Source organism: Pagrus major, chromosome 5 (assembly GCF_040436345.1).
Source record: "Pagrus major chromosome 5, Pma_NU_1.0".
Classification (NCBI taxonomy): Eukaryota; Metazoa; Chordata; class Actinopteri; order Spariformes; family Sparidae; genus Pagrus; species Pagrus major.
The window spans coordinates 14449255-14475110 of NC_133219.1; the positions used below are offsets into that span (position 1 = coordinate 14449255).

The 25856-nt window shown below is 40.3% G+C and overlaps 1 protein-coding gene across 1 annotated transcript; it reads right to left on the bottom strand.

Moving 5' to 3' along the window:
* Positions 1 to 1858: 1858 nt before the first annotated feature.
* txnrd2.2 (thioredoxin reductase 2, tandem duplicate 2) lies at positions 1859 to 24639 on the bottom strand. The gene is made up of 17 exons (XM_073466650.1): positions 24559 to 24639; positions 23634 to 23699; positions 23483 to 23539; positions 23243 to 23387; positions 22690 to 22764; positions 19897 to 19975; positions 19440 to 19502; positions 19093 to 19163; positions 16110 to 16129; positions 15725 to 15816; positions 15443 to 15617; positions 8577 to 8713; positions 7368 to 7463; positions 6683 to 6775; positions 5099 to 5170; positions 4760 to 4857; positions 1859 to 4217 (listed from the first exon to the last, which is right to left on the bottom strand). Exons 1-17 carry the CDS (start codon positions 24632 to 24634, stop codon positions 4094 to 4096), a joined length of 1539 nt encoding a protein of 512 aa, XP_073322751.1. The 5' UTR covers positions 24635 to 24639; the 3' UTR covers positions 1859 to 4093.
* Positions 24640 to 25856: the final 1217 nt, after the last annotated feature.

The following is a 25856-nucleotide window of genomic DNA, read 5'->3' on the forward strand; positions in this document are numbered from 1 at the left end:
CTCTGTCACAATCCAGTTTCAAGATTAAAATGTGTCTTTAGTGCCTGTAGACTGGGTAAATTTCAACAGCAGATGACAGGAAAAGCATATAACTTCATCTCAACACCCTTGTTCCTATGGTTGTTTTCATGAGCCTTCCATTAGGCTTAGTACACGGCTTCAGTGGGTTCTTTCAGCTAATCGTCTTGAACTTGGGAGGCCAGATGAGGGAGAAAGCACTGACATCCAGTTTGGAGTCTCACCTTGGCTTACCAGTCTAAGGGCCCCTTTTCCTACATCACGTCTCCTGAGGACCCCCTCCCACCCACTGCACCCCATCCCGGCCCTGCAGGCATCTCAGGCTGACAGCTCTTGAGCCAGACACTGGCAGTACAACAGAGCAGTCATAATTGGCCCCTATTCATTTCTCAGGGATAATCCTCGCCTAGGTTGAGCCTTTTCTGTTCCTAGCGTCATTTTTTTGCTAATGTTTACACAAGGTATGTATCGGTTTCTCCTCCTCCTCCTGAGGCTTTTGCTCCTGCTGTGAGGCTGTATACCCTGCATGTGTGTTTTAACGTGTGTCTGAGCGCTCTTCTCCTCCAGCATGGCTGCTCGAGCTCAAGACCTGAAGTCACAAAGGCCTTGTGAATGTCTGACTCACAGACAACTGTCAGCGTTCAATAGGCTGGATTAAGATGGAGCGCAGAACTGAGCGCACCCTGACATGTTGACATGTTCTACTAAGTGCATTTCAAGGTGGATTTAGCTTGTTTGCTCCATTGTGGAGGGACAGAGGAGACACAATTGCTAAATGGAACCGACTATTCTTGAGACGGAGGGTGAACTTTACTCCCGCTGTCTGGGCTAGGACTGACACCAGCTTCATTCTCAGGGTGAGTGAGGCTGCTGTGGATCCTGAGGAGGTTCAGGGGTTTCAGAGAGCTCTGTCCTTAACCAAACAAACACAGTGGAATTTCTGCCATTGTTGGTGCAGAGGGTTGAGTGACAGGGCTGCATAGCAGAGGTGCCTGTCAGCAGAAACGACTCCAGGTCAAAGTGTGACCACCCCTTATGACACTCAATATTCAGATTGAGCCATGTAGCATATTTTAAGATAAACCTGTACAAAACCACAGAGATGCATATTTACAACGACACCATCAGTGGTTCTCTGGATTTGTTTTTCGAATACTGCTGTGAAAAGTGACAATTTAACAATAATTTAGAATTTTCTTTAAAATATTAGTTATAATAAAAAACGCACTAACTAACAGAATATATCTCATTTGTTCATGTTAAGTTGGGACGGAGCGAGGCTAGCTGTTCTCGCATTTGTAGTCTTTATGCTAAGCTAGGCTAAGTGGCTGCAGGTTGTCGCTTCATATTTACCATACAGGTGTGGTTCTTCTTATCTAATTCTTGGCAAGAAAGGAAATGAACCTATTTTTGAAATACTGACTATCCCTCAAAAATAGGTCTTCTTTGTATATGTATAAAAAAAAGTTGATTTTTGAGTCTCATTCCCAGCTTGCCAAACACTGACACTTTGGGGTAGCGACCTTCCCGACCTACCATCCCAAAGTGTCAGTATTTGATGAGTTGGGAATGAGACTCAAAAATAAACTTTTCTTACAAACAACACCTTTATGTACTCACATTTCACTTTTTTCTTTCTGGAACACAATTATTGGTTCCATCTTCTCTTAGTGCATATGTTTTGTTTTTACAAATCAACACAACTCAGTGGAAAGGTACTGTTTTAACACAAATGTACTGTATGCCTACTATGTGTATTTGTACAAATGAATGCACATGGGTGAACACTATAAAAATGTAACAACCACACAGTCATTCATGTAAAACACAGAACACTCAATCAGTAGGCATCATTACTTTAATGGTGACACTGTGAATTCCAATATGTTATTGCTTTACATATAAATTATGTATACAAAGCTTTAATGAAAATTACTCTTCTCTATTTACAACGACTAAAGTTGGCAGCCAGGTGACATCAGGCCTGCACTCCCCAGTTTTGGGTTTTAGCGCAGGTCATCATTAGCTGGCCGACCTGAAAGTTGAACCCTGACCCCCCCGTGGGGCACAGCTGAGGCTAACTGGTCAAGTATTGGGCCTGGAGCGACTGATCGACAACAATGAACAGATATCATTCAAACGGACAGATGAATAAATAAAAAAATTAAATAATGACTTTGATTTTGTGCGTGTGCAGCCATACTTGCATAAATAACGGCAGATGAGAGAAAGGAGAAGGGAAGTAGAGGGTAAAAAGCAAACAGACATTACAGTTACACTAATGGCCTCAATAACTTCCCTCACGTAGCCTTAGGCCCACCCTGAGGTCTCTGAAGTGGCTCGTTAAGCACAGGAACATAGACTCAATTACCCTGGGCAAACACGCTGCTACCGCTCAGTGTTGTGTTGGTTGGCTGGTTGGTTGGCTCTGTCTGTCCCCTGGCCATCCACCCCCTCCGCTCCACCCTGTGCCCCCCAGGCCCCTGCCGTGCAGCGCTGCAGCATGTGAGCCCTCTGTGCTCCGAGTGATAGAGTCAAGCTGTTCCTGCTGAGCGGAGGTCAGGGTCCTTCAGTCAGCACCTCGGCCCTGAACAGAGCACACAGGAATCCCCCCTTCCCTCCCTAACCAGAGCTGAAACTCAGCCCTCTCTCTCTCTCCTCTGGCCATGGCCCAAATAAACCTGGTACCTCTCTCGCTCTCTCTTTTTCCTCTCCCCATCTCCTGGCACACTGTCACTCCCCTCATCGAAATCATTAATCAGACTGGGCAGATTAGACGTAAAAAAATAAAATAAACTACACCCAGCAGCCTCCTCTTAGGTCCCCCAATTTCTGTAGCAACCCACTTCATTGACACTCCTCCTCCTCCCTCATCCTCTACTTAATAAAGCCAAGATGTCCAGTACAGCCAACAGGTTGAACATCTGGGCACTTTGGCCAACTGTGAGGGTCGATTACTGCTTTATTGATATAAACAGCTCACCTTATCTTCAAGGGTGATGACTCTTAAGGCCTAACCTGCCATCCATGTAAATACACAACAGATAACCCTTATCAGTTTGGCACCAATAAAGCCAGTCTGCTGTCAAACTTCTTCCAAAAGCACATATCTTTTATAGGGATTAAAGGGATTAAATGTGCAACCTGAATGCATTCAGGCTTATGTTTTATCCAGTGACTACCTTATCCTGTCTTCTATTCTGGCTAAGAAAAAAAGGGGAGAATTGGAGGGCAATAGTGCCACCTTTGGGTGAGGCTGAGTAGTACAGTTATAGCAGAGCTCTGTTATCAGTGGGTTATCCTGTGTCTGGGCTGTGGCATCTGCACAGCTTTTGACAGCACATGTTTGTAGTCCCATGTAGTTTCATACACGGGGATGGAGAGGGGCATGGGAGGGAAAGGAAGGGGTCTGCTGGGCCCTAAACAAGCCAGGGCCCCCTGGCCAGGTCTGAGCTGGCTGACTGACAGGCGGCCCACCGACTGTTTGTGTGTGTCCATGGGAAATGGGGCGGTGTCGCTGCGGCGACGGCCCTGGGGCTATCCATCAGTGTCATGGAGAGGGTTTGTAGGGGGGTGTATGGTATGTGTCACCTCCAAGACTAATGGACAGGAAGTACAGCCGGAGAAACAACAATATTTGCAGAATATATATTCAGAAAAACGTTCGGGCTCGGTCCACGGTTCTTGTACGATTTCAACAAAACCCTGAGCGCAGGCTTTAATCCTGATTGATGAGCCTGTTTATTTAAAAGACGCTCACTCTGCAGCCAGAGCTCTCACAAACCTGATCTATAGCTCCGTGCTTTAAGAGCATACACTCACAGCCTGCATGTATATGGGATAATCATGGTCTTGGTCATTACATGACATGTTAGTGACACTAACCTGGGAGCCAGTGATGGCCTGTGAGGAGACCCTATTGCACAGGAAGTGCACTTTGAAACTGGGGGCCATTTTGGGGCCATATAGAAGGAGAGGGACAAGGAGAGAGAGCAGGATTAACCCAGCCTAACTTCTTTCTATCACAGAGGGACCCTGTGTGCTAACTAATGTTCAGAGACCGAGGTGCTTAACCTCAGCAGCCGGTGACTGTGGCATCCAAGCCAGAGCGCTTTGTGATGTTGACCTTGGTCAGCTCCTCAGCACAGGTTGGGTGGATGCCTACTGTCTGCAACAAGTGGGAATATGTTGCTCCACACCTGAGACAAACACAAACACACACAGAGGTCATTCAAGTTGATTTTACTTACTCTCTTGTGACTTATAACTGTATAATTATTATCCTTTAATAAATCTGTATTTTCCTCTAATTGTTTGCTATCCATTTGTACCCCATATGATGTGTATCTTATTTTGAAACAATTGCTTGTGTCTGTTGAGGACTTGAGGAAGGACTCGGCTATAAATTGTATCTGCGATATGTTGTGTATTTTCATTGAGGCAGTTCATTGTTTGCACAGACACCTTGTCAGCAAGGTGTTATTAATTCTTGATTTTAAAGAAGGACCTGTGGGCCAGACCAAACCAAACTACCATTAGTCAGGTGTTCTTAGTGACATATTATGTTCAAATAAAACTGACAAAAGGAAGCAATCTTACAATACCACATCTCCTAAAACAGACAACTTAGAATAATATTCATTGGTGTCCACCATTTTTAATGCTTGGTTTGCTGTAAGAAATGGAGTAACAAAATGCCAACTTTGCCTTCACTAAATAATCTAAGATTTATTAAACTTACTGCAAGCCCAAAGCAAAGCCCTGTGTGACTTCTCCAGCATTTGGACCTGTGAAGTGCAGACCCAGGATCTTCTGGTCTCCATCCCTCTCACAGACCACCTGAGGAGGGAGAAAACTGAAGTTAAGCCAGGGAGGTGTTGGTGGCAGTTGTGCACCCTTTCAATGGCTTCCTCGTCTGCTTCTGGCTATAGCTAAATATATATAACTAACAATATATATATATATATATAACTTATGTGGTGTATTGAATGCCATCAATATCTTCTCCAAAATACCTAAAAAATAATAATAAATAAAACAAATAAACAAAAAACACCTCAGGTTTGCAGTGTAACTCTACCTTTAAGTAACACTGGCTGGCATCGCGCTCTGCCACAGTGAATTCCAGAGGCTTGTAGAAAGCATGGTAGACCTACACAGACATAAAAACAGGACAAATCATATCAACAGGAGAAATATAAATAAATACAGAAAGTACTATTGTGGTCCTCAAAACTGAGCAGTTTAATTTAGTGTTCTGCCAACAGCCACTTCTTACTTCACAGTGATCTTTGCTTTTTTACAATGTTAACAGAAACTCTGAGGAAGTTTTCTGCGGTGATGATGATCTCTTCTTGTGCACATTGTGCAAAGTGTTTTGCAATACTTTCTGGAAAATGCAACCAAAACAACATTAGGATGGCAACCAAAAACATTTTGCAGACTATACACAATGCCAAATGAGAATTAAAATTTAATTCATTAATTTTAGTATCAGTTTATGGGCCCAAACTTACAAACTGGATTTTGTTTAATTACCTTATATGCTGTAATTCAAACTGCATAAAATCAGAATAAAAATCTCTTGCTTGCTCATTATTGCGATTGATTTCAAACTCCACACCTAAAAAGTGTGTGTAGTGTGTTGTATTCTTTTGGCGAACGTGCCGACACAAGTTGTGAGGGCCGTGCAGCTGTCGGGGGCCGGTGCTAGAGCTCCTCCTCAGATCTCAGCGCGCCTGTCATCACCCTATACACACCTCAATCAGGCCTCCTGCTCGCCTGTCAGTCACAGTGAGGAGCCCCACCTCACCGGCTAAACCGTTTATCAGCGGCCTTGCGCAGGTGTTGGCTAGCATCTGGCACACTGCTCACGTATGCAAGCACGTAAAATACGAAGCCGCTTGCTGTTGCATTGTATGCTTGTGTCAATGTTTGTTTATGGGTTATGGAACATTGTATCTTTTATACAGGTTGACGACAGTAACAAGCCACTAACACTACCTGTGTACCTTTCTTTGTGCGTGTAGTCATTCATTTAATGGTGGAGAAATGAAACCTATGATACAACAAAGTTACAGTTACAAGTGTGGACCAAAGCTGCAGCCGTTCTGTGTTGTTATATAATAAAGAATACCTAAAGCAATTAGCAATTTCTGATTAGCAACATAATTGCTTCTACATATTATGAGATTTGTTGTTTAATTAATTTAATTTTGAGCAACTAACCAAGTACACACATCAAACATTTTGCATTTCAAAATTAAATTGCCAAAACATTGCTGTTTACTTTATTATATATTAATAAAAGAGAACATATCTCATTGTATCATATGCAAAAAGATTATGTTTTACTTTATGAGGCATTTCACATGGCACTCACACTGCAAAGTTATCGGTTCAGGTCTCACAAAGGCCTACTGTATAAATGTGAGCTTTCTTGACGGGTAATATTTATTGTTATATTTCAAGTAAATTTATATCGAAAGTTAAATAAGCATTATGAAAAAACCAAAAATCTCACCATTTTCGATTGTATATCAATTTGAAATGTGAAGGGCTTTCTTTCAAAATACCACAAAATCATTCCGGAAATATTATATTAGTAGTCGGAAATTCAATGCTTATCACAGCAACACATCCACCACATCTGTCCACATCTTACCTCTATGCCATCTTTTCCAAGCCTCTTCTCAGCCTCCTCCTCAGATAGACCCACACAGCCGTACTCGAGGGGGGTGAACACTGTGGTGGGCACCTGACACATACACAAACAAACATAATTGATTGATAAGATGTTTGACAATAAATTTGGCAACCATTATGATGATTTAATCTTCCTTCAGTCCAAAGCATTCTTTAGTTCCAGTTACTGAATTGTGAAGATTTGTCCCCTTTTTTTGTCTTAGGTGATAGAAAATATTTGGACTGGGTCAAATGTAGTTATCATAATTTCAAATCCAAACTATATAAAAAATAATATCAGAACATCAGTCTATAGAAACCCCCCTGACCCTATGTGAATATAAAGACACTCAATATGATAATACCTCTATTAATACTTTAAGAAGAGTTGAATGCAAGTATACAAAGAAAAAGGATAGGATGAAAAATGACATTTGGAAAGTGCTGGTATGTTTATGTCATGACTCATCCTGATGAGAGGCCTGAAGTACAATAAGATGTGAGGGTACATCAGAGACTCCAACCACAACACACAATGGATTCTTATAATTAGCTTCAAATTTGAGAACAAAAGGCTCAAAAAGCAGCACAAACACAAGCTGTGGAAAGATGGAGGTAAATGATCAGCTTCTGTGTGTGTGTGTGTGTGTGAGTCTGTGACTTACGCTGTCATAGTTCATGAGCTCAGTGCTGTGGCGAGCCAGTCGGCGGGCGAGAAGCTTTCCTGCTTTAATGGCTGTTGGGGTCAATTCAGGACGCCCCTAAAACAAGAGACAGGAGACATTACTAATTATTTCTATGAATCAAACACATAAGATCTAGGTCTACTTCTTGAAGCTGCAAATCATTATAAAGATTTGTTGACCTTGTTATAACAGAAGTCTGAAGTATAAACCATTTTGTCATCTTTTTCTGACTGCACACATTAATTGTCAGTGCAGAAACAGTGTAAATGCAAACACACAACAGACAAGGTGAGTCAGTGACTGACTGACTGAGTGACGGCTAATCATTTAATCCATCCAGCTCACTTAAAAAATGCTCTGCTTCTTTGTTTTTCCCTTTATTGTTCTGGATGTCTGCGAAAACAGACAAACACATTCACTCAGACACCCTCGCATGCACACACACACATACATACAACTGAGTGGTGCAGGAAACAGTAGGGCTGCAGGGCAATTCTAAAGACATGACTAAAACCTGTGAAATTACCACCGCACATCCTGTTGTCCAAAACATCTCCTGCACCTCTGCATGTACGTAAGTGGATGTGTGTTCTGGTATTCCAGTAAGTGTCATTCATCATTATAATGCATTTCTTGGCACACTTTTCTGAGATGGAAAAAAAAACGACAACAAAGCACTGGACAAATTGAGTTATCAACCCTCCTACTTAAAAAGAAAAAAAAGACGAATAAAAAAAATCCTCGACTGTGCTGTGAAAAGCTGACAGACGGACTGGGGCGAAGTACGGCTCATCAAAGCGTACTGTCAATCAAACGAGTATGTGTGTGTCATGAGGCCTGGGAGGCAGGAAGGAAGCACACAGCTGGTCGCGGGGAAAAAACAACAGTGACGTTACATGCAGCAGGTAGAACTAGTATTAACATGGCTGGTTCAGTGGCCATGCCAATGATTACATGACAGCAGGTTGGATTAACCTCACTTAGTACTCGGTCTTCTGCCAAGTACTTGCTTGTCTTTTATGTGTATGCAAACAGAAAACCTATAAGACCCGCTCTTTAAATCTAAAATACCACACATCTTTATGACCTTAATTCAAATGATTTATAACTATGTAGCATTTTTCGATCTATTACCACTGATGTTATCAGGGCCAATTCTGCTGTCATTGTGGTGTTCATAATGCCTACCTCGCCGATGTCACCGAAAGCATAGATGTTTGGCACCGAGGTGGACTCGTCAGCGCCCACAACTATTTTCCCCGTCTCCTTGTTGAGTTGCACACCAAGCTTGTCCAGGCCCAGGGCTTTGGTTTCAGGGGCTCTGCCTGAGTTCAATGGGAGGAAACAACACAAGGAGAATATTACATTACAAGTCAGGAGAGAACGAGGTGTGGGAGAGGAGGGAGGCTCTCTGTACAGTCTGCCTGAGGTTTTTTAGGTCACCATTTCCGATCCAACACAGAAAACCTTATCCAAATAAAGAAGGGGTTATCAAAAGCATGGTAGACTGCAAAGAGGAGCTCAGTACACTGTTCCTAACCCCTACGGTAGAATGCGACTAGAGAACTAAGAGTTAGGACTTACAACATTAAGGAAACAATATGGTTCCCTGATTCACCTTCATGGGTCACAATTGATGATAAACTCTGCAGTTAACCCTTCTAAACTCTACCTGCAGAATTTACCAAACAATAAAGATTTACTGCCATCAAATTTTAATCATAAATTCATTTTCATACATCAAGCAACACGACTTGGGCTCTACATTCATTCTAGCAGCTCTATGATGTCGTACTTGAGCACAGTGGTGCTTTGAACAAATGCTAACATCAACATGCTCACATTGACAATGCTAACAAGCTAATGCTTAGCAAGAGGAATGTTTACCATGGTCACTAGCTTATTTGAGCCTTTTAGCATGTTTGCAATTTAGTAGAAAACTGAGCTGATACTGATGGGAATGTCATTAGTGCTGCATGTATTTGGTCGTATAGCACATATAAGACAATATTTCACTCTTAATCAAAACTGTTAATGTCACGGTAGTGCTACACAGTGACATCATGGGGACCCTGAATTTCTGTAACTAAGTTCATAGAAATGTGTCCAACAGCTGCAGAAATATTCTGTCTGAACCAAAGTGGTTGTCATTAGCATACCTAGAGTTTTAGCACTAGCACGGCTAAAAAAGAAAAACACTGGCTGATACCAGCCTCTCAAATGTGAGAAGTTGCTGCTTTTCTTAGTTTTATATAACTGTGACATGAATATCTCTGGGTTTTGGACTGTTTGTTGGACAAAACCAGCTATTAACTATCAACAATTCCCAGCTCAAATCTTAAACCACCAGTGCCAGCATTGGCCTCAAAATAAAAAATGAAGGTCAAATCCTAATTTAGAACTCTTAAATTAGAAAACAACAACATCTGGCCAGCTGAGAGAGAGAGAGAGAGAGAGGAGGGGAAATGGATGAGCAGCTGGGAATCAGTATCCCATCGACCCCAGGGATACTCCAAGGTGTGATTTTTGACACTTCCTGGGGGACGGCTGACTGATGCTGTCGACACTGAGTCTCTATGGTGATGGTGCGTGGACCGCTCGCCCCCCCTCTCCTTTCCATAGCTCCTCACAACCTGCCTGAGTAGGATAATAAACACCCAGCCCTGAGCTACCCATGTAGATGCTATCGGACAGCAAAAATAACAAACCCCCGAGACCCTTTTTCCTGGCTGGAGCCGAAGAACAACGTCCTCCCCCTGCTCTCAGACCAGGGGGGCTACAGGGACTAGTGCTCGAGTGCTCCACAGCATGGGTGGCTGAAGGCCATGGGGAGCACAGAGATGGAGGGGAGAGGGGAAGTTGGGCAGTCATGACCAATTCCCAAAGGAGGGACTAAATATTTTCTTGTCCTGTATGTCCACTGGAACAGTCCACATACACATGTCATTCTCTAAATGGCATAATTTAAAGAGAATTATAGTGAAATTTAGGTATTCTGCTTTGTGCTTTTTCAGTGAAATTTAACTTTCTTATATGTTTTTTGTTTCAATGATTGAGTAATACAGCAATACAGCTGTAATCACTTAAAATACATACTCACACTTTTTATGAAATTTTACATATTATAAGATGTACTAACTATCATTCATTAATATGTATTTATTGGGTTATTATGAGATATTTAATCATATAAATACTAAGTCTCTTCACTTAACGGTTGATGAAGGCTATGAAATGAAAGCAGTGTCAAGAAAAATGATCGACTCCACATGTATAATGAGTTTTGAACACTTTTAAACTGAACTGTGTAGAATTTAGACTCTTATATTTATGTGTATTAACTGATAATAATTGCTTTAATACACATCAATTATTTATTATTAATTATGTATAACCTTTATACACCAGATACAATTGCTTCACAGGATGATAAATACATTGATAAGAATATATTTCTCAAGCTGAAACATCAAATACAAAAACTAGAATTTCAGCATTAATTACTGTACTGTAAAAATATCAGTAATGACTGACAAAAACCCATATCAGTTGGATCTGACTGTAAGTATAGACTTTCTCTTTACATATGTGGCCTTCCTGTCTGTAGCTCCAGTCACTGCTCTACTGTAGCAGTGACCAGAACACCATTGTAGGGCGAGGACACAACAACAGTTGGCCAGCTGATAACATAGGCACACACTGCGGTCCAACAGATAGACTAATCTGAACAAAGTATGTTGTGACATCAAGCGGAAGCCTCTAGACTGCTAGGCTAATTAGCCACAACAACCCTCCTCAAGCTGTGGAAATGAGAGCTGGACACTTATCTGATCAATCAAATGAACAAAGACAAAGGGCACTGTAACTGTTGGCCTAATAGATCGTACAGGATGCAAAAAATCAATGACGTGTTCTAGTTCAGGGCAAAAAACATTGCAAGATGCAAATTTAAAAAGAGCTCACTAGCTGCAGAAAATCTTGTATGATCTGTACATAATAAAACATGTCATGGGAATGGGAAATGTCATGAGTGCTCACTGAATTACATTTATTCTTCAGACAGATTGGTTCACTTCAGTATCATCACTGTTCTATACTGTGTCCCAAAATGAAGTGTTGGCAACCAAAACCTTAACCTACAAAGTCACCACCATCACAGCTTGGTCTTAACTGATCACAACAAGATTCTACTCATCTCAACAATATCTCTCTTAGCCATCAGAAACATAAAAATTGTAGACACATAACATATATGCTATGCCATGATAACATAAATGCTGTATTTAATTTTAGATGTTTAGTTTTATATCCTGCTGTTCAGCTACTATTTAGTTTTGAATGCCTTTACTGCTTTACTGTATTCTGTAGCAGATATTCTATGACTGACAGTTATCATGTCCTTGCCCAGAAACTGTCTCTATCATTCAAATAATATCAGACTATTTTCAGTCATTTCCCAGTTCAACAACTGCAAACCCACAGGGTAATACGATCAGATTAGGAGACTGAAGAGCAACATTCGGGAACGTAACTGATAAAACTGAGACGGACAAATGTCCTTTCAAAAGAACTAGGAAATGTTTTTAAATAAGTACTGTAGATTGCAGTGAGGAGGAAGACTAATGTGCCCACTGTCCACATGCAGACAGGAAGTGTGGAAATGCTCTGTTTCCTGGTGTGTTTCTGCAGGCACACCTGGACAGGGGAGCGGCCATGAGGCCAGGAAGGCGCAGGGGAAAGGTGGAGGGAGGCAGGGCCGTGGAGAAGGATGTGGCAGACAGTGGTGATACTGTCCCCCGGTCCCCTCTGGCCTTTAATAACTCCACAGAGACCTGGGACGCTGCCTGGCCCCTGGTGTAAGGTCACAGTAAAGGGAAGTGGCCTTGTACTCATAACTCCTGCATGCTCACATCAAAGAGCAGAGGCCACGTTCTTACTGGTCCTCACTAAACTGTATGGGAACAAAAGCAATCAGGGATAGAGCTGGGTCTTCCCAGGTTTTAGCTAGTAGCACTAAAACAAGGATACTGCTGCTGGTGTTACAACAATTGCTGAAAACTATTTTAAATCTAAACACTGGCTACGTTTACATGCACGCTAATATTACACTATTATTCCGAATATGATGATATTCAGAATTTGATATGGGTCATGTAAACAGCATATTCTTTTTGGATATTCTGAATGAGGCCTTAATCAAAATATAGCATTTTCTGATTAAAACATTTGGGATATGACCATACTGTAAAGGTGTTTTAGGAACATTCTATGAGCACGTATACAGCACATTCACATTCAGATTATGTGTCTCTATTGGGGTTGCTAATTGCAGTCTGTGACACACAGCCGCTTGCCTGTTTACAGTCAGCTCTGTGCGTTGTCATGGATGCATTGTACACAAACCAACTAGTCAACAGTTTTCAAAGCTAGGGTGGAGACACATGCCCAAAAGGCCACTTTTCTGGTTCGAAGGAAAAACACACCTATTTTTAAAGATTACTGTAGACTTGGATATCAATCAATCATATTTTTGGATATGTCTAAATCTTGCAACACCAACCCTTTCATGATGGTGGTTGAAGAAATGATGAAAGAGGGAGGCTGTGTTTGCACAGTCTTAGAAACTAAGAAAAAAATCTTATTTTGATGCAAAGTGGCACAAGCGGCTGAAGATGTTTCACTTATCCATATTTGGACTTTCTTTACTTTGAATTTCTTTACTCCTCTATGACAATAGAATGAATATCTTTAGGTTGTGGACAAAACAAGACATTTGGGGATGTTATTTTGGGCTTTGGGAAACCCTGATCGACATTTTTCACAAATTTCTTATATTTTAGACTAAACATTAATCCATGAATTGAGATAATAGATAGATTAATCGCCAGTGAAAATAATGGTTAGTTGCAGCCCTAATTTTGTGCATGTAAAGTCATTGTTTTAATATAAGATGATGGCATTTATACAATTTAATGTAAAATGAAACATGAAAGAGCACAAAAAAGGCTAAATACTCAACAGTTTTGTGTACTATGGATTGGAAATAGTTTCAATGGCTGGTCTTGCTGGCTCCCAAAATGTCTAAAAAGTGTCCCAAAAAGTACTTCCCTGAGTTTGGGTGAGAACTCTCTCTCTAATGAATATAGGAAACGTAAGGGTTGCAGCAGCTCACGCAAGCCAGAATACCTACTGATACATGCACTCAATACAAATGTCATTCTCACCAGCAGTCTCACGCGGAGACGATGTGGGAATTGAACCACAGGAGGGAAGAACGAACGTCATCTCAGCTGCAGGGTCACACACATCCTTGCTGCTGTCACACGCATAGAGCAAGAGGGGACCCTGCCCCCCCCCCCCCCCCTCCACCTCTCACAACACTCAAATACAGCGATAGTGTGGTGAAGTAGACACTGGGAATGCCTGGTAGTCAGATTTTCAGAAGTACTGCCTGTCTTTGAAAGCACTCAACACAAATAAATCAACAGCACTTGACGGATGTTCCCTCCATTGTTACTCATAGTGCTGGAGGAACAGGAGAAGTGAAATGATGGAACAGAGAATGGATAGCAGAGAAAGAGGAGGAGGAGGGCTGGTGGTAATGGCAGGCAGAGGGCCGCGGGCAGGGATGGCAGTGACAGATGCAGGGTTGGTTTCCGCAGGGCTGGCACGGGCAGGAAGACCCAGAGAGGGAGAACAAAGAGGGGAACGAGGTGACCCTGTGCCTGGGTGCATCCTGCCCCGTACTGGCCCTCTCCAAACAGAGAGCCAGAGAGCCAGCGGTGGGTGATTAACACTTCCCCTGGTCATTCCCATCATTCAGGCTTTATTACTTTGTTTTCAGCCTTGATTCCTCTGCTATCTGCTGACACTGCACTCTATTGAGGATGACAATGAAATTGATGGCGGCAGGGAGAAAAGTCATACCAGTGTTTTATTTCGGGGAGTCATGGGAAACAAAATGGCTGGTGCATTACATGTAAAACGGTGGATATGGAGTTCATTACTGCATTGTGCTGCACTGTGAACTGTATCTATTTACTGTCAATGTAACATCTGGTTGACTGTTCTTTTTGTGTGGCAAGGCACCTTCATAATGCAAAAGACTGTAGCTGACTATAAATAATTCAGGCTCAAGCATCTGTCAGTGTTTTTTAGTCTTTTGGGAGAAGTTCAAGTCAAGTCTCAAGTCAATCAAGTGAAGTACAAGTCAAGACAGACTTTTAAAGCATATCAAGTCTTATTAGAATAGCACAGAAGAACGCAGAAGATTTTCCTTTCAAAGCTATGTTAATAATGTTATATTCAAGATGTGAGGCTATGCCAGATTTGTTTTTTATTGGTCCTGGATTTTTTCAGGCCAAAACTTGATATTGTAAGGTTTTTGCTTTTAAGTCTTAAAACAAGTCAAAACTCATAGCAGTCAAGAGCAGGTCTTCAACCTTCATTTTTGTGACTTTTAGCTGACTTGTATCCAGGTCTCATGTCTGGAGTCTTGGCATCTCCTCTAGTCACATTAGGGCTGAACAATATTTCATTTATTTTGCAGATATTGCTCTTGTGCTATGAGTCGCAATTCCAGCGGGAATGGTAATATTTGCATTTCATTTACAACAAAACAATATTAAAATGATGATGATGAGATTTTTGCTGCGATTGTTCCAAACAAGCATCTCACTTATACCTGGAGACTATGGTTTGTAGCCCGGGGCATCTCTGTAGCACAAAAATACTTAATTTATAAAAATTGTACAGAATTGTGTTTTGATACATTTTACCTTCATCAAAAAATGTAAACTCTTGTGATTTGGATATTTCCCTTGGCAGCCACATTGCCATATTCAGCTCTAACTTACATGTCCATTGGCAACTTAATGAGCTTCCACCACTTCAGGGACGTTGTTCTCTATTTAAACCTAACCTTTCTAGAGGGAGTAACAAGTCTTGCTTAAGTATATTAACAAAAATATTTCACTTTTCATTATCACATTAATTAAGGTTTGTTTCAGATTTAAGTGAACTGACCCAGAGGTGTGACCCATGCACCAACTTACCAACTGCCCATAACACAGAGTCGTAGGTGTCCTTGTGTTCGTTGCCTGTGTGGTTGTCTGTCCAGGTCACCTGCAGAGCTCCTGAGGAGAGCTTATCCACTCTCTTAGGGACACACTTCCATACAAACTTGGTCCCATATGCCTCCATGTAGTCTGTCACTAGACCTGCCATTTGCTGCAGAAACCAAAAGAGAATTTAGCCCTAGTACCATGACAAAAAACATCACTGCTGTGATGTGATGTGATATGATATGATATGCAGTGTAGTTCAGGGAGCAATACCTGATCAAACCCCCGGAGGGCGATGCTGCGAACCATCGCTGTGGTGTCCAAGCCAACGCCAGTGAGGAAGCCTGCACACTCCAGAGCTACATCTGAGCAACACCAGGTTGAGGATAACACTACTTTTACATGTAAGGTAGCACCTGATGTGTGACCATGACAGATAAACACTGTTGTTCTTGCACAAGTAGCAATCTTAAAAAGAAAGGGGGAATCAGAAAATGTTTGTTTTAGGTGCAAAGATTATTCAGAAATACCTTTTAAACCTGGTCTTATTAACTACATAGAAAAATATCATTGGCATAATTTAACTATTTCACAACAGATTACCAGTGGACTTCATACAGTGGCTCCATTTACAAGCTCTCTGGCAGGCAAAGGATACAGCTGGCTCCGACCACAAGCCTGTAAAACACAAAAAAGAGAAGCTCTTACACTAACAAATAATACAATAAATATTCATTGCATCATTTGTGCAGCACACATTGGCCAAATAAAATAAAGCAAGTCCAAAGTTGAAAATGTTTACTTTAAATCCTAGAATTAGAGAGGTGATGAATTACAAAACGTCATAACCTCAGAGGGAGGTGAAGAGGTGTGAAGAAAATGCAGAAAACACGGACAGGAAAAGCTGTGTGTGTGTGTGTGTGTGTGTGTGTGTGTGTGTGTGTGTGTGTGTGTGTGTGTGTGTGTGTGTGTGTGTGTGTGTGTGTGTGGTCCAGGTGAATCACACTTCTAATCCAACCCTGAGATCAGTGATGTTGAGGAGAGCTAATTGCCAGTGTTTAGTCTAATCCCTGCAGATGGGGTGCGCCATGTTCAGGGCTCAAGTCCACACATTAGCTGGCTGAGTGACGCCCGTCACCCGCATTGATGAGGCCCTTCTCTACCTTGTTTTTACCTCTCCAACCCAGACCTCCTTCCCCTCAATCTGGCCCACCCGACAGCTCAGACTGCCTGCGGCACATCCTGCCCTCGACCATGCTATCATTAACCACTAAAAGCCCCGGTGCCCATTTTCTCGGTGTCTGTGTAATGCACAGCTGCACTTAGCACGTATTGTGAAGTGGCTTAAAGAAGATTAGGCAAAGAGCTTTAGCTTGATTCTACACTTTCATCACTAAGAAACTGTCTCCTTTCCCCTAACCCTTCTTGCTTCTTGTTATACACTGGTCTGGAGTCTGTACAGCTGTTACATTTTTCAACTAGAAGATGATGCTATATGTCCTTAACAACCTGTCTGACCCCTTTCAACTATGGAGACATGTACGAGTATGCAGGCAAGAAACAGAAGTGATGGTAGAGCAAAAAAATTCACCTACTAGTTTTTGTGTCAATCTTTCTGAGGCACCGACTGTTAATCACTAGCTGAACAGCCTCTCCAGCTGACTAATCATGGAGAAACTGACACTTTATGTGTTATTTGGAAAGTTAACTACATAACTTAAAAGAACATAAAATGCCAAGGGACTACAGATGCAAATTAGCTTGAAGCTATAATCTGGTACGGTGCATCAAATGGTGACATTTATGTTTGAGCTGTACACTGTCCCTTTAAAATAATCTGCCAGTTAGGAGAGTGGTACAATACTGTATCTCTGTTTGGCAGGACTGCTGTTTAGCTTATAAAGCTAAAATGTACTGTTGAGAGCATGTTGGCTTGCGTGAGACAGTCTGTTACACTGTTCATGGTATTACACAGACACAGACTGCGTGTATGCAAAAGAGATCCTGTGATCGTTTTGTTTTTCTACAAATGCTGGGAAGTTCTGCTGGAGCCATCTGTGGTTCTTTGCAATAAACTGCTGAAAGATACTCCTAGGAAGTGTGGTCCCTGTCCACACAACACAACTCAGGGTTAGAGCCCTCATACTGCTCCAACTCATTCAAGTAGTGGCCCATCCCTACACCAGTATCACAGTCCTGCTGGCACGTGTCTCAGTCCTTTCTCCTGATAGCATGATGATGGCAGCCAGTGCTGGGCTTTTGGCCCTGGGGGAAAATCTGTCACTCAGGTGTGTATGTGCTCTAAGACCCATTAGACACCCATCACTCGACTGTACCCCCTCCCACATCAGCCCTGCCAGCAGAAACAGCCTCTTGGACCTCACCTGCACGGCTGACAGCTCAGCAGCACAACAACATCTCCCGCTAGAGTGTGTGTGGAGTGTGTGTGGTTTATAGAGGAAGCTAAAGCTAATGCTAACCCCTTACAGCCTGCAGGGAGGTAGAGGACTCCACTAACATCAAAGTACTTCCTGAGCTCAAGTGTCTGAGTGGATAATTCTGCTCCATTCATACAAAAGTGTTTTGTTGAATGGGCTAATATTACAGAGGTAATTGTTAAGGATGGCTGCAATACATTCATGTTGATTTATTGACTATAAATGGTTCTGTATTGCCACCAAGTGGTCAAAAGTCTGAATAGCATATGTATTACTATTCATATGCTTTATTGGAATAACATGCATTTTAGAATTAAATGGATAGAGGAACTTCTGCTACTACGTCTGTCTGTACGTCTGTAGCAAGATGAAAAAAAATAACTGAAGTGCTGTATACTCATCGCCAAAAACACAAGCACTTATCATCAACACGGAAAAAAAGGATCTAATTAAAAACAATTATAAACTCCATGCTCCAGGTGCAGACAGCTGAGATACATATGAAGCTTACATATCGGAATCATTATTTCCGCTCATCTGTCACCGTGAAGCAAACAACAACCACAACCTAGGTACACCACAACCACTAGTCACCGTCTGCGCGTCGTGCCAAGAGGAAACATCGGGGAAGGACCAATTAACCAGGCGATGACAGGGGCTAAATGGCTGGATTAAAGGGCTTGTTCTGTAAAGGTCAGGATGCACGGCGCTAATCTGAATCATGAGGCGAAGACAGGCTGACAGGAAGGGAGAAAAACAAACTGCATGTCACTGACGAATGATTACAGTGCATGACAGTGGGACGTGTCGTGTCAGTGAGCAAGGTAGCGCAGCGAGCTAGAGCGACACATTAATACTGCAGAGGTTACAGGTTCTGTTTTCCTTGTAGCTCATTGTATAGAGAACGCCGTCAACAAACCTATATATAGTTAAATGTATCAATTTAAGGCTGACATAATTACTTTAGGACTAAAGCAGTCGCAAAGTATTGCGTTAATGTTCACTGACTTTAATTTTGAGAGTTTTCGGGAAAAAAGGAAGTTAAATCACTGAAGTTACACAGAGTTTTTACTCTCCATCATCATAGCATATACTCTGACTGACTGGTTCATATCTGTTTCACAATATATGATACAATTTAATATAAAGTCTGTGTGTGTGTGTGTGTGTGTGTGTGTGTAGGTAGGTGGAGGGCTTCCTCACGTTTTCCCAGGCGACTTTTTCAGCCAGAAGATGTCGTCACTGGTGATGCCGTGCTCCACTGCTCCAGGGATCTGTAACAAGTTAAAGCTGTGAACAGAACTGTCCAACCAACTATTAACAGATCTTTCAATGATGTTAGACACAACCAAAAGTTTGATCTCTAAAACCTGCCTTCTTTTGTGTTCCATAGTGTAATGCAATCACTTGAGTGGTTTGGACTACTCTGTTGCCGTAGGGTGTTTCTTCCTCATTTGTTTGACTACCTGGTAACCAATCAACCAAAAAGCGCATGCTGGCAGAGAAAATGCCAAACATCTTGGGGAAATGATGAAAGCAATATTACTTACATTTGTGGGGTACTTGGGCCGCCCCCCTGTGGCGATCACAATGTTCTTAGCAGTCAGGATCGTCTGTATGAGAGGAGGAAAATGTGAGGTAACAGCCTTTGTTCATATCCTTCAAAAAATAAGGAAATGTCAAATGAAAGCAAGAGGTCTCCACAGTATTCTGCACACGGGATGATGGAAACCCTTTGAATTCACTGAAACAAGTAACATTTTATTACTATGTTGATTGCACTTCAAATGTATTAAGAGAAAGAAGTACACACAGGAACTGTATGCAAATATAAAGTAGAATGCAATAATATATCATGTTTAATACATGATATTTCATCGACTACATAAAAATATGTGTATAAAACATATAATGTTTTCTAAAGTAATGAATTTGTTTTTTTCCAATGATCAGTTTGGGACTGACTGAAAGTATTGATAGATGTCTTATTTTGAATAACCAGCCCACCTCTTTCCCTGCTTTGGTTAGTCCTTTAACAGTGTGTTCATCCACTAGGCTTCCTTTGATGTTCAGATACTTCACCTTCCTGCAAGACAGACAGTAAACAGTTGGTTACTCCTGGTGGTGCACTTATCTATTGTAGATGCGCACACCACATACAGTAGCTGTTGTTGATTTTTTTGTAACCCCCATGATCATTTCTCTCACTTATTTCCTGCTAACACACAGTAAACTATCTACGTTTCATCTTTTTAATCTGCTGAAATCTAAATTAACTCCTGCAAAGTTAACTCAGACCATGATTTAGTTACACAGAGCAGAGTAAATAGATAATGTTCCTGGTTATATTCTGCTTGTGTTATTATTCTCTCTCTTTTTGTACCAGCAGAAGAACAAGGGATGTAGACTAGATGTTGAGCTATATCTCTTCATGGATCATTATCATAGAGTATCGGAATCAACAGTGGAGATGTGGACTATGCTGCAGGGGTGGTTTCACAAGCTGCTTTGAACAACTTTTCTTTCATTTTATTTCTTTGTTTTTGATTCTACACTGCACTCACATTGTGCATCCATTGTAACATCATAAATTCAGCCTTGGTTCAAAATTAAAACATATTACAAGGATTTTTTTAACCGGTTAAAAAACAATCTTAAATCAATCTTAAATTCCTACTGATCCCGATATGTGACCTGCTTAAGGAAACAAGAAAATCTGACTTATCCAGGTTGAATAAGCCAAAAGATTAAAACTACTTTTTTATGGCAGTGCTGAGAATGAGCTGAGGAGACTCACAGCCTGAGGAACTAAAACAAAGTTTTACTTTAGACTGAGTTACTTTTTATTCACTTTTGTCTGCAGGGGCAGTAGGCAGCAACAAAAAAATGAAAGTACCTTACAGAAGCTTTAAGAAGAAAACCAAAGACATTTAACAGCCAGGGTTTTTTGTCTCCATCGGATGAGGATGAAAGATGACAGCCAGCAGAATTTGCATTTTTTAATTGTAATTTTTGTTTTTGCCAGTTTTATAGATTTTGCTTTAGTTTTAAATGTATCTAAATTCAACATCAGGTAAGCCATGCTGTTGCCATGTAGAGATCGTGTTTTGAAAAACATTTGTTTGGAATTGATCGTTGGATGTTTAATTCAGGATTAATCACATTTAATTTCAATCCATTCATTCCATTTACAATGTCACTTTCAATTTTGACTGTGAAATAATTTGTTTAAAAATACTTCTTTGATGTCATTAGTCAGTAAGAGCATAAATCACACTCATATATAATTATCTAATAAAATATAATAATGTAATCTAATTATTATTACTGATTAAAAATTGGATATTCATTGAACATCATCGCTCCTTTTTGCTATATTTCTAATTAATACGCTTGAGTGAAATGACTACTTGCACTTAGCTTAACAATGCTGCTGGTCTGAAAGCCTCTCAATTGTTAATTAAAAGGAATATAAATCTTATTAGAAACATTACTTGATATGCTGTGTCCAAGGAAACAATGTTACTGGATTGAAAACATGTTAGGTTAAGCTTGGACACATTCACACAGAGGTTAACACCTGTTTGCCCTCCAGCCAACCACTCAATCAACATGTGGTCGCCAACTCTCAATCCCTCAGCTGTGTAACAAGAAATATACAGCCTTCAGCGATATGTCATGTCTTAAAAATGTGCAAAAGTTAAAGAAAATGCGTCACAGGAATATAGGCTTGCTATGATAGTTACATTATCAAATTTTGGTACATATCTTTTTGACTTGTCAATATATGTACATGGCCTTGATACTGCCCATTGTATTTACATGCTGTTTGTTTAACATTAGAATTTCCCCAATATTTTATCCAACATTATGCACAAATAACTAGCAGGGTTTGTCCTACCATTACAGGACTTGTGCGCACATTAGTATTTTTTTCTCATGTCTGAATATTTAGAAATAAAAGTTCATGGCTCTTTATAATGCTTTTACGTTATTATTATGTCAACTGCATAAAATAGTCTCAAAATGAAATTATTTCTCATTTAATGCAGTTTTCTCTTGGACAATATATCATCCAACAAAAATTAGTTACTGTGACAGGCCTACCTAAATATAATTGTTCTATTATTGTATGGACATTCGATGGAAGCCCATTTCTGCCAGTCTAAGAAAAAAAAAAACTATGAAAACGAGGCCTTGATTGAAAAAGTCATAATTATGAGATAATTATTTTCGAAATGATGAGACAAAGTAGAATTTATGAAATTTTGATGGTGAGTTTTTTTTTAATCTCATAATTAGACTCATAAAGACTTTTGTAATTTACAATTATGACCTGCTATGGGAATATTTTTTTCATCAAGCTTAGTTTTTAGTTCTAAGAACTGTGAAAATTGCATTAATGGTTCTAAGAGCTGAAGAAGCCTCTTGGATGAGAGGTGAAAAGTCTTCAAGAAACTGAAACAAGTCTGTTGCCTATGATGCAGCACTTAGAATTACCCTGACCTGGGTGACTGAGAACCTTCATCAACACAATGTAGTTATTTTACAGAGGGATTAAATTTAGAAGCCAGATAGATCATAGATACCAAATTAGATCATTAGATCAATAACAGAAACTTTGATTCTTGACATGAAGTTAACAATTAGACAATAATGGGACACATTAGACAGTTAAACTAACCCTCAAATCAATAGGGAGTATTTCCCTAATTGTGTCCTTTTAATCAACTTATATATGAAACATCATTACTCAAAGAAAAAGGTGTTAATAAAGCAAACACAGCTGGTGTCACCTACTTGTCCTGCAGTTGAACTCTGTGACCCCAGTTCAGAGACCTGACATGGTTCTGAACAGCTTCTGCCATGGTGGACCTGGAAAACACACCAGAGATAATACTATTAACAGACCCAGCCTCTGCATTCCTGAACAGACTTAAGGGTACACAGTGGAAAAGATGCTTCATGGTGTGCCTGTGCTGATCAGTAGTTGCTTTGGGTGTGTTGGCTCACAGACATAATAACACCCAGACATCATATATTCAAATTATAGTTCGGCAAGCCATAATTAAAGCTAATTATTTGGTAATTCAGGGAACCATTAATGCAATTTTCACATCACTCACAGTATTGGTTGTATAATTTTTAAGGCTGCTTTTCTTTTCACATGTTTTAAGGTTTCATGTCCTATCTGACTGACAGGCCAGTAATAAAATAAAGTAATAGCATCAATCATTCAAAATTCATTTTCCAACCAAAACTGCAATTACATCACTAGATGGTGCTGTTTAGCCATTTCGTTACATTTCCCTCAAGCCGATGAAAAAACAGGGAAAAGTTTTGATTGACTTACCAGTCATGGCTGATTGGCTCTGAGATCTGCCAGCCATACTTCTTAGCATCTTTGACTGCAGTACCGAGTAAAGCAGCCTGGTGCATGAGCTTCTTAGGAATGCAGCCAACATTGACACATGTACCACCAAGACCCCATTTGGTGCCTGTTCAGACAAGCATTTCCAGAGGATTAAACAATGGTGCCTTTAATCTTTTTTGTAATGAACTAGCACTGCAGGTTGACAAAAATATATTTTACCTTTAACAGATGGCTCCACATAATCTAGGACAGCGACTTTCTGTCCTAACTGTGCCGCTGTAAATATGGATATTATGTGAGTGTGATATTAGAAATTACAGTGTAAATCATATCTGCCCAAACATTAAAGAATAACAGGCTCAGATCTCACCTTCTTTGGAACATGCGAGGCCTCCTGACCCACCACCGATAACCACCAGGTCATAGTCATACTTCCCTGAAGGAGCATAATGGATGATGAATAGTACAAACAGTAGACTAGTTGATGTACACAGTATAGTATAGATAGCCAATTACTGTTGCATTTACCTCACCTATAAAGGCTTTTCTACCAATTACAAACCTCTCTCCCCTGGGGAGATTGGTACTTGATCTCCACCATCCAAACTTATGGCAATTAAACTTATACACAGGGTACAAACATTATACAACACAACACACCTATTTAATTTAAAAGAATGTGTAAGCCCATCGTGTTACTTCTCCTCAGTATAGAGGGCTGTAGCAAGCAGCATGAAGTGTAGATATTTTGTTTTATTAAGGCTCGTTTGTTGGTCGACTGGATCGTATGCAACCTTTACCCTTTCATCCATGTGGCGCAGAGCAGCAGAATAGTGCGAAATATTACGTCACTTTAGCAACTAGCATCAAATTAACATTCTCTTCATTAGTTTACGTACATGTTATTACCACAGAACACGTTTTCGGGGCGAACATGAACATAACTTCATCAACACAACCTTATAAAGCTGTAACTTGCCAAATAATACATGTTTAACACAGAAAAGAGCAAGAGCTCTACTTTATAATAAGGCCAATAAGAATAACACCATACATTACATATACAATAATAAGAGTCGTTTTATTAGAATGGACGTAGGCTGGGTGGGAAAACACCAGGGAGTGTTAGTTATAGTAATTAACAGGAACAAATATCCAGCAGAGCCACCTGAGTTAGTTAGCAGAGCTGCTGGTTTGTATGTTAGCTGTGTGCTGACGGAAACAAGCCCAGCTATTAACCTGACCCCCTTCTTTTCTCCGTATCTCCAAAATATACTGAAACAACATACTGTTACCTGTCAGGTTTCTTGTCAAAACATGCAAACAATTAGTCCTTTTCCACCGGTGTCTGCCCCTACAGAAGGCAGCCATGTTGTTATTATGAAAGGGACCCTGGCCGGATATGTGGTGGCTAGAGAACTGCCTGAAAAGAAAAGAGTCGTACGCAATCGAATCGAAATTGAACTTTTTCAATAGGCTTTCATTAAAATGTGTTTATAAATAATACATATTTCCAATTAAATCAAACAATGTCTTTCTTGATTAATACAATGGGATAATCCTAAATATTTTTTTGTTGTTGTTTTATTTTGGCATAGGCCTAACTCACATTTTTCCATAGGCCTATATCAGTCACATGAAAATAATCTGAAGGAAACTAAAGAAATATCGGATAATATGGTTGAAGATTATTATATGAGCTAATGATTTCTCACTATTCCACATATTGGTAAAATATATAATAGATTTCTTCCAGAAATTCATGCAATAAAAGCAAAGTAACATTTTACTAAATGCACAGTGAATAGACATTTTAATTGATTAAGTAAATGAGACTGTGGCATAATGTTTTGCTGCATCAGTTTTTGTACACAATAGGAACATTTTACATGTAACAGCAAGACAACAGTATAACTGATAATATTAATGATGGCTTTTTGTTGGTGGGCCCTGGTAAGTGTGATGCTGTCTACTCTCATGGCCAACTAGAACACTTAATGGAACTGAGTCATTGGTAAGGTTATTAGTTTCCATGTTTCTGCTATGACACATTTAAATGTTGGCTGGTAAAAGGTCTGTACATGGTACATTAACAGAGGAGACAGTCTTTACTGATATTCTCATTGACAATTGGGTAACTGCAGTAATAATGTCTAAAGGTCAAACATTATAACTTCAAGTTTAGATTTGTTTCATACTACATTTTGAACCCATATCCATTTCTGTAACAGAAATCATTTTTATCAAGACAAGAAATATTGAGGAGGCTTTGGATTAGATTTTTCTAATGCACTCTTATGTCACTGACTTTTAATAAGGATTTTAGAATAGTCACTTTTTGGCTTATACTCACATTGTGTAAACTTTCCAGTGGGAAAACTGGAAATACATTTTGCATGGCAGATCTTTTACCTCCTTCTTTCATCACGAAAAATAGAATCAACTTGTTTGAGGGCGAGCCTCCTTAAACAGATTGCTGGTTGAGGCGGCAGATTATGGACTATGATTCCACCACAGATTCAGATGCCAGCAATTTAGTTGCTTTTTCAGGCATAATTCAGTAGTGGCTAATGCAGTAGTGAGGTTTGAGCCC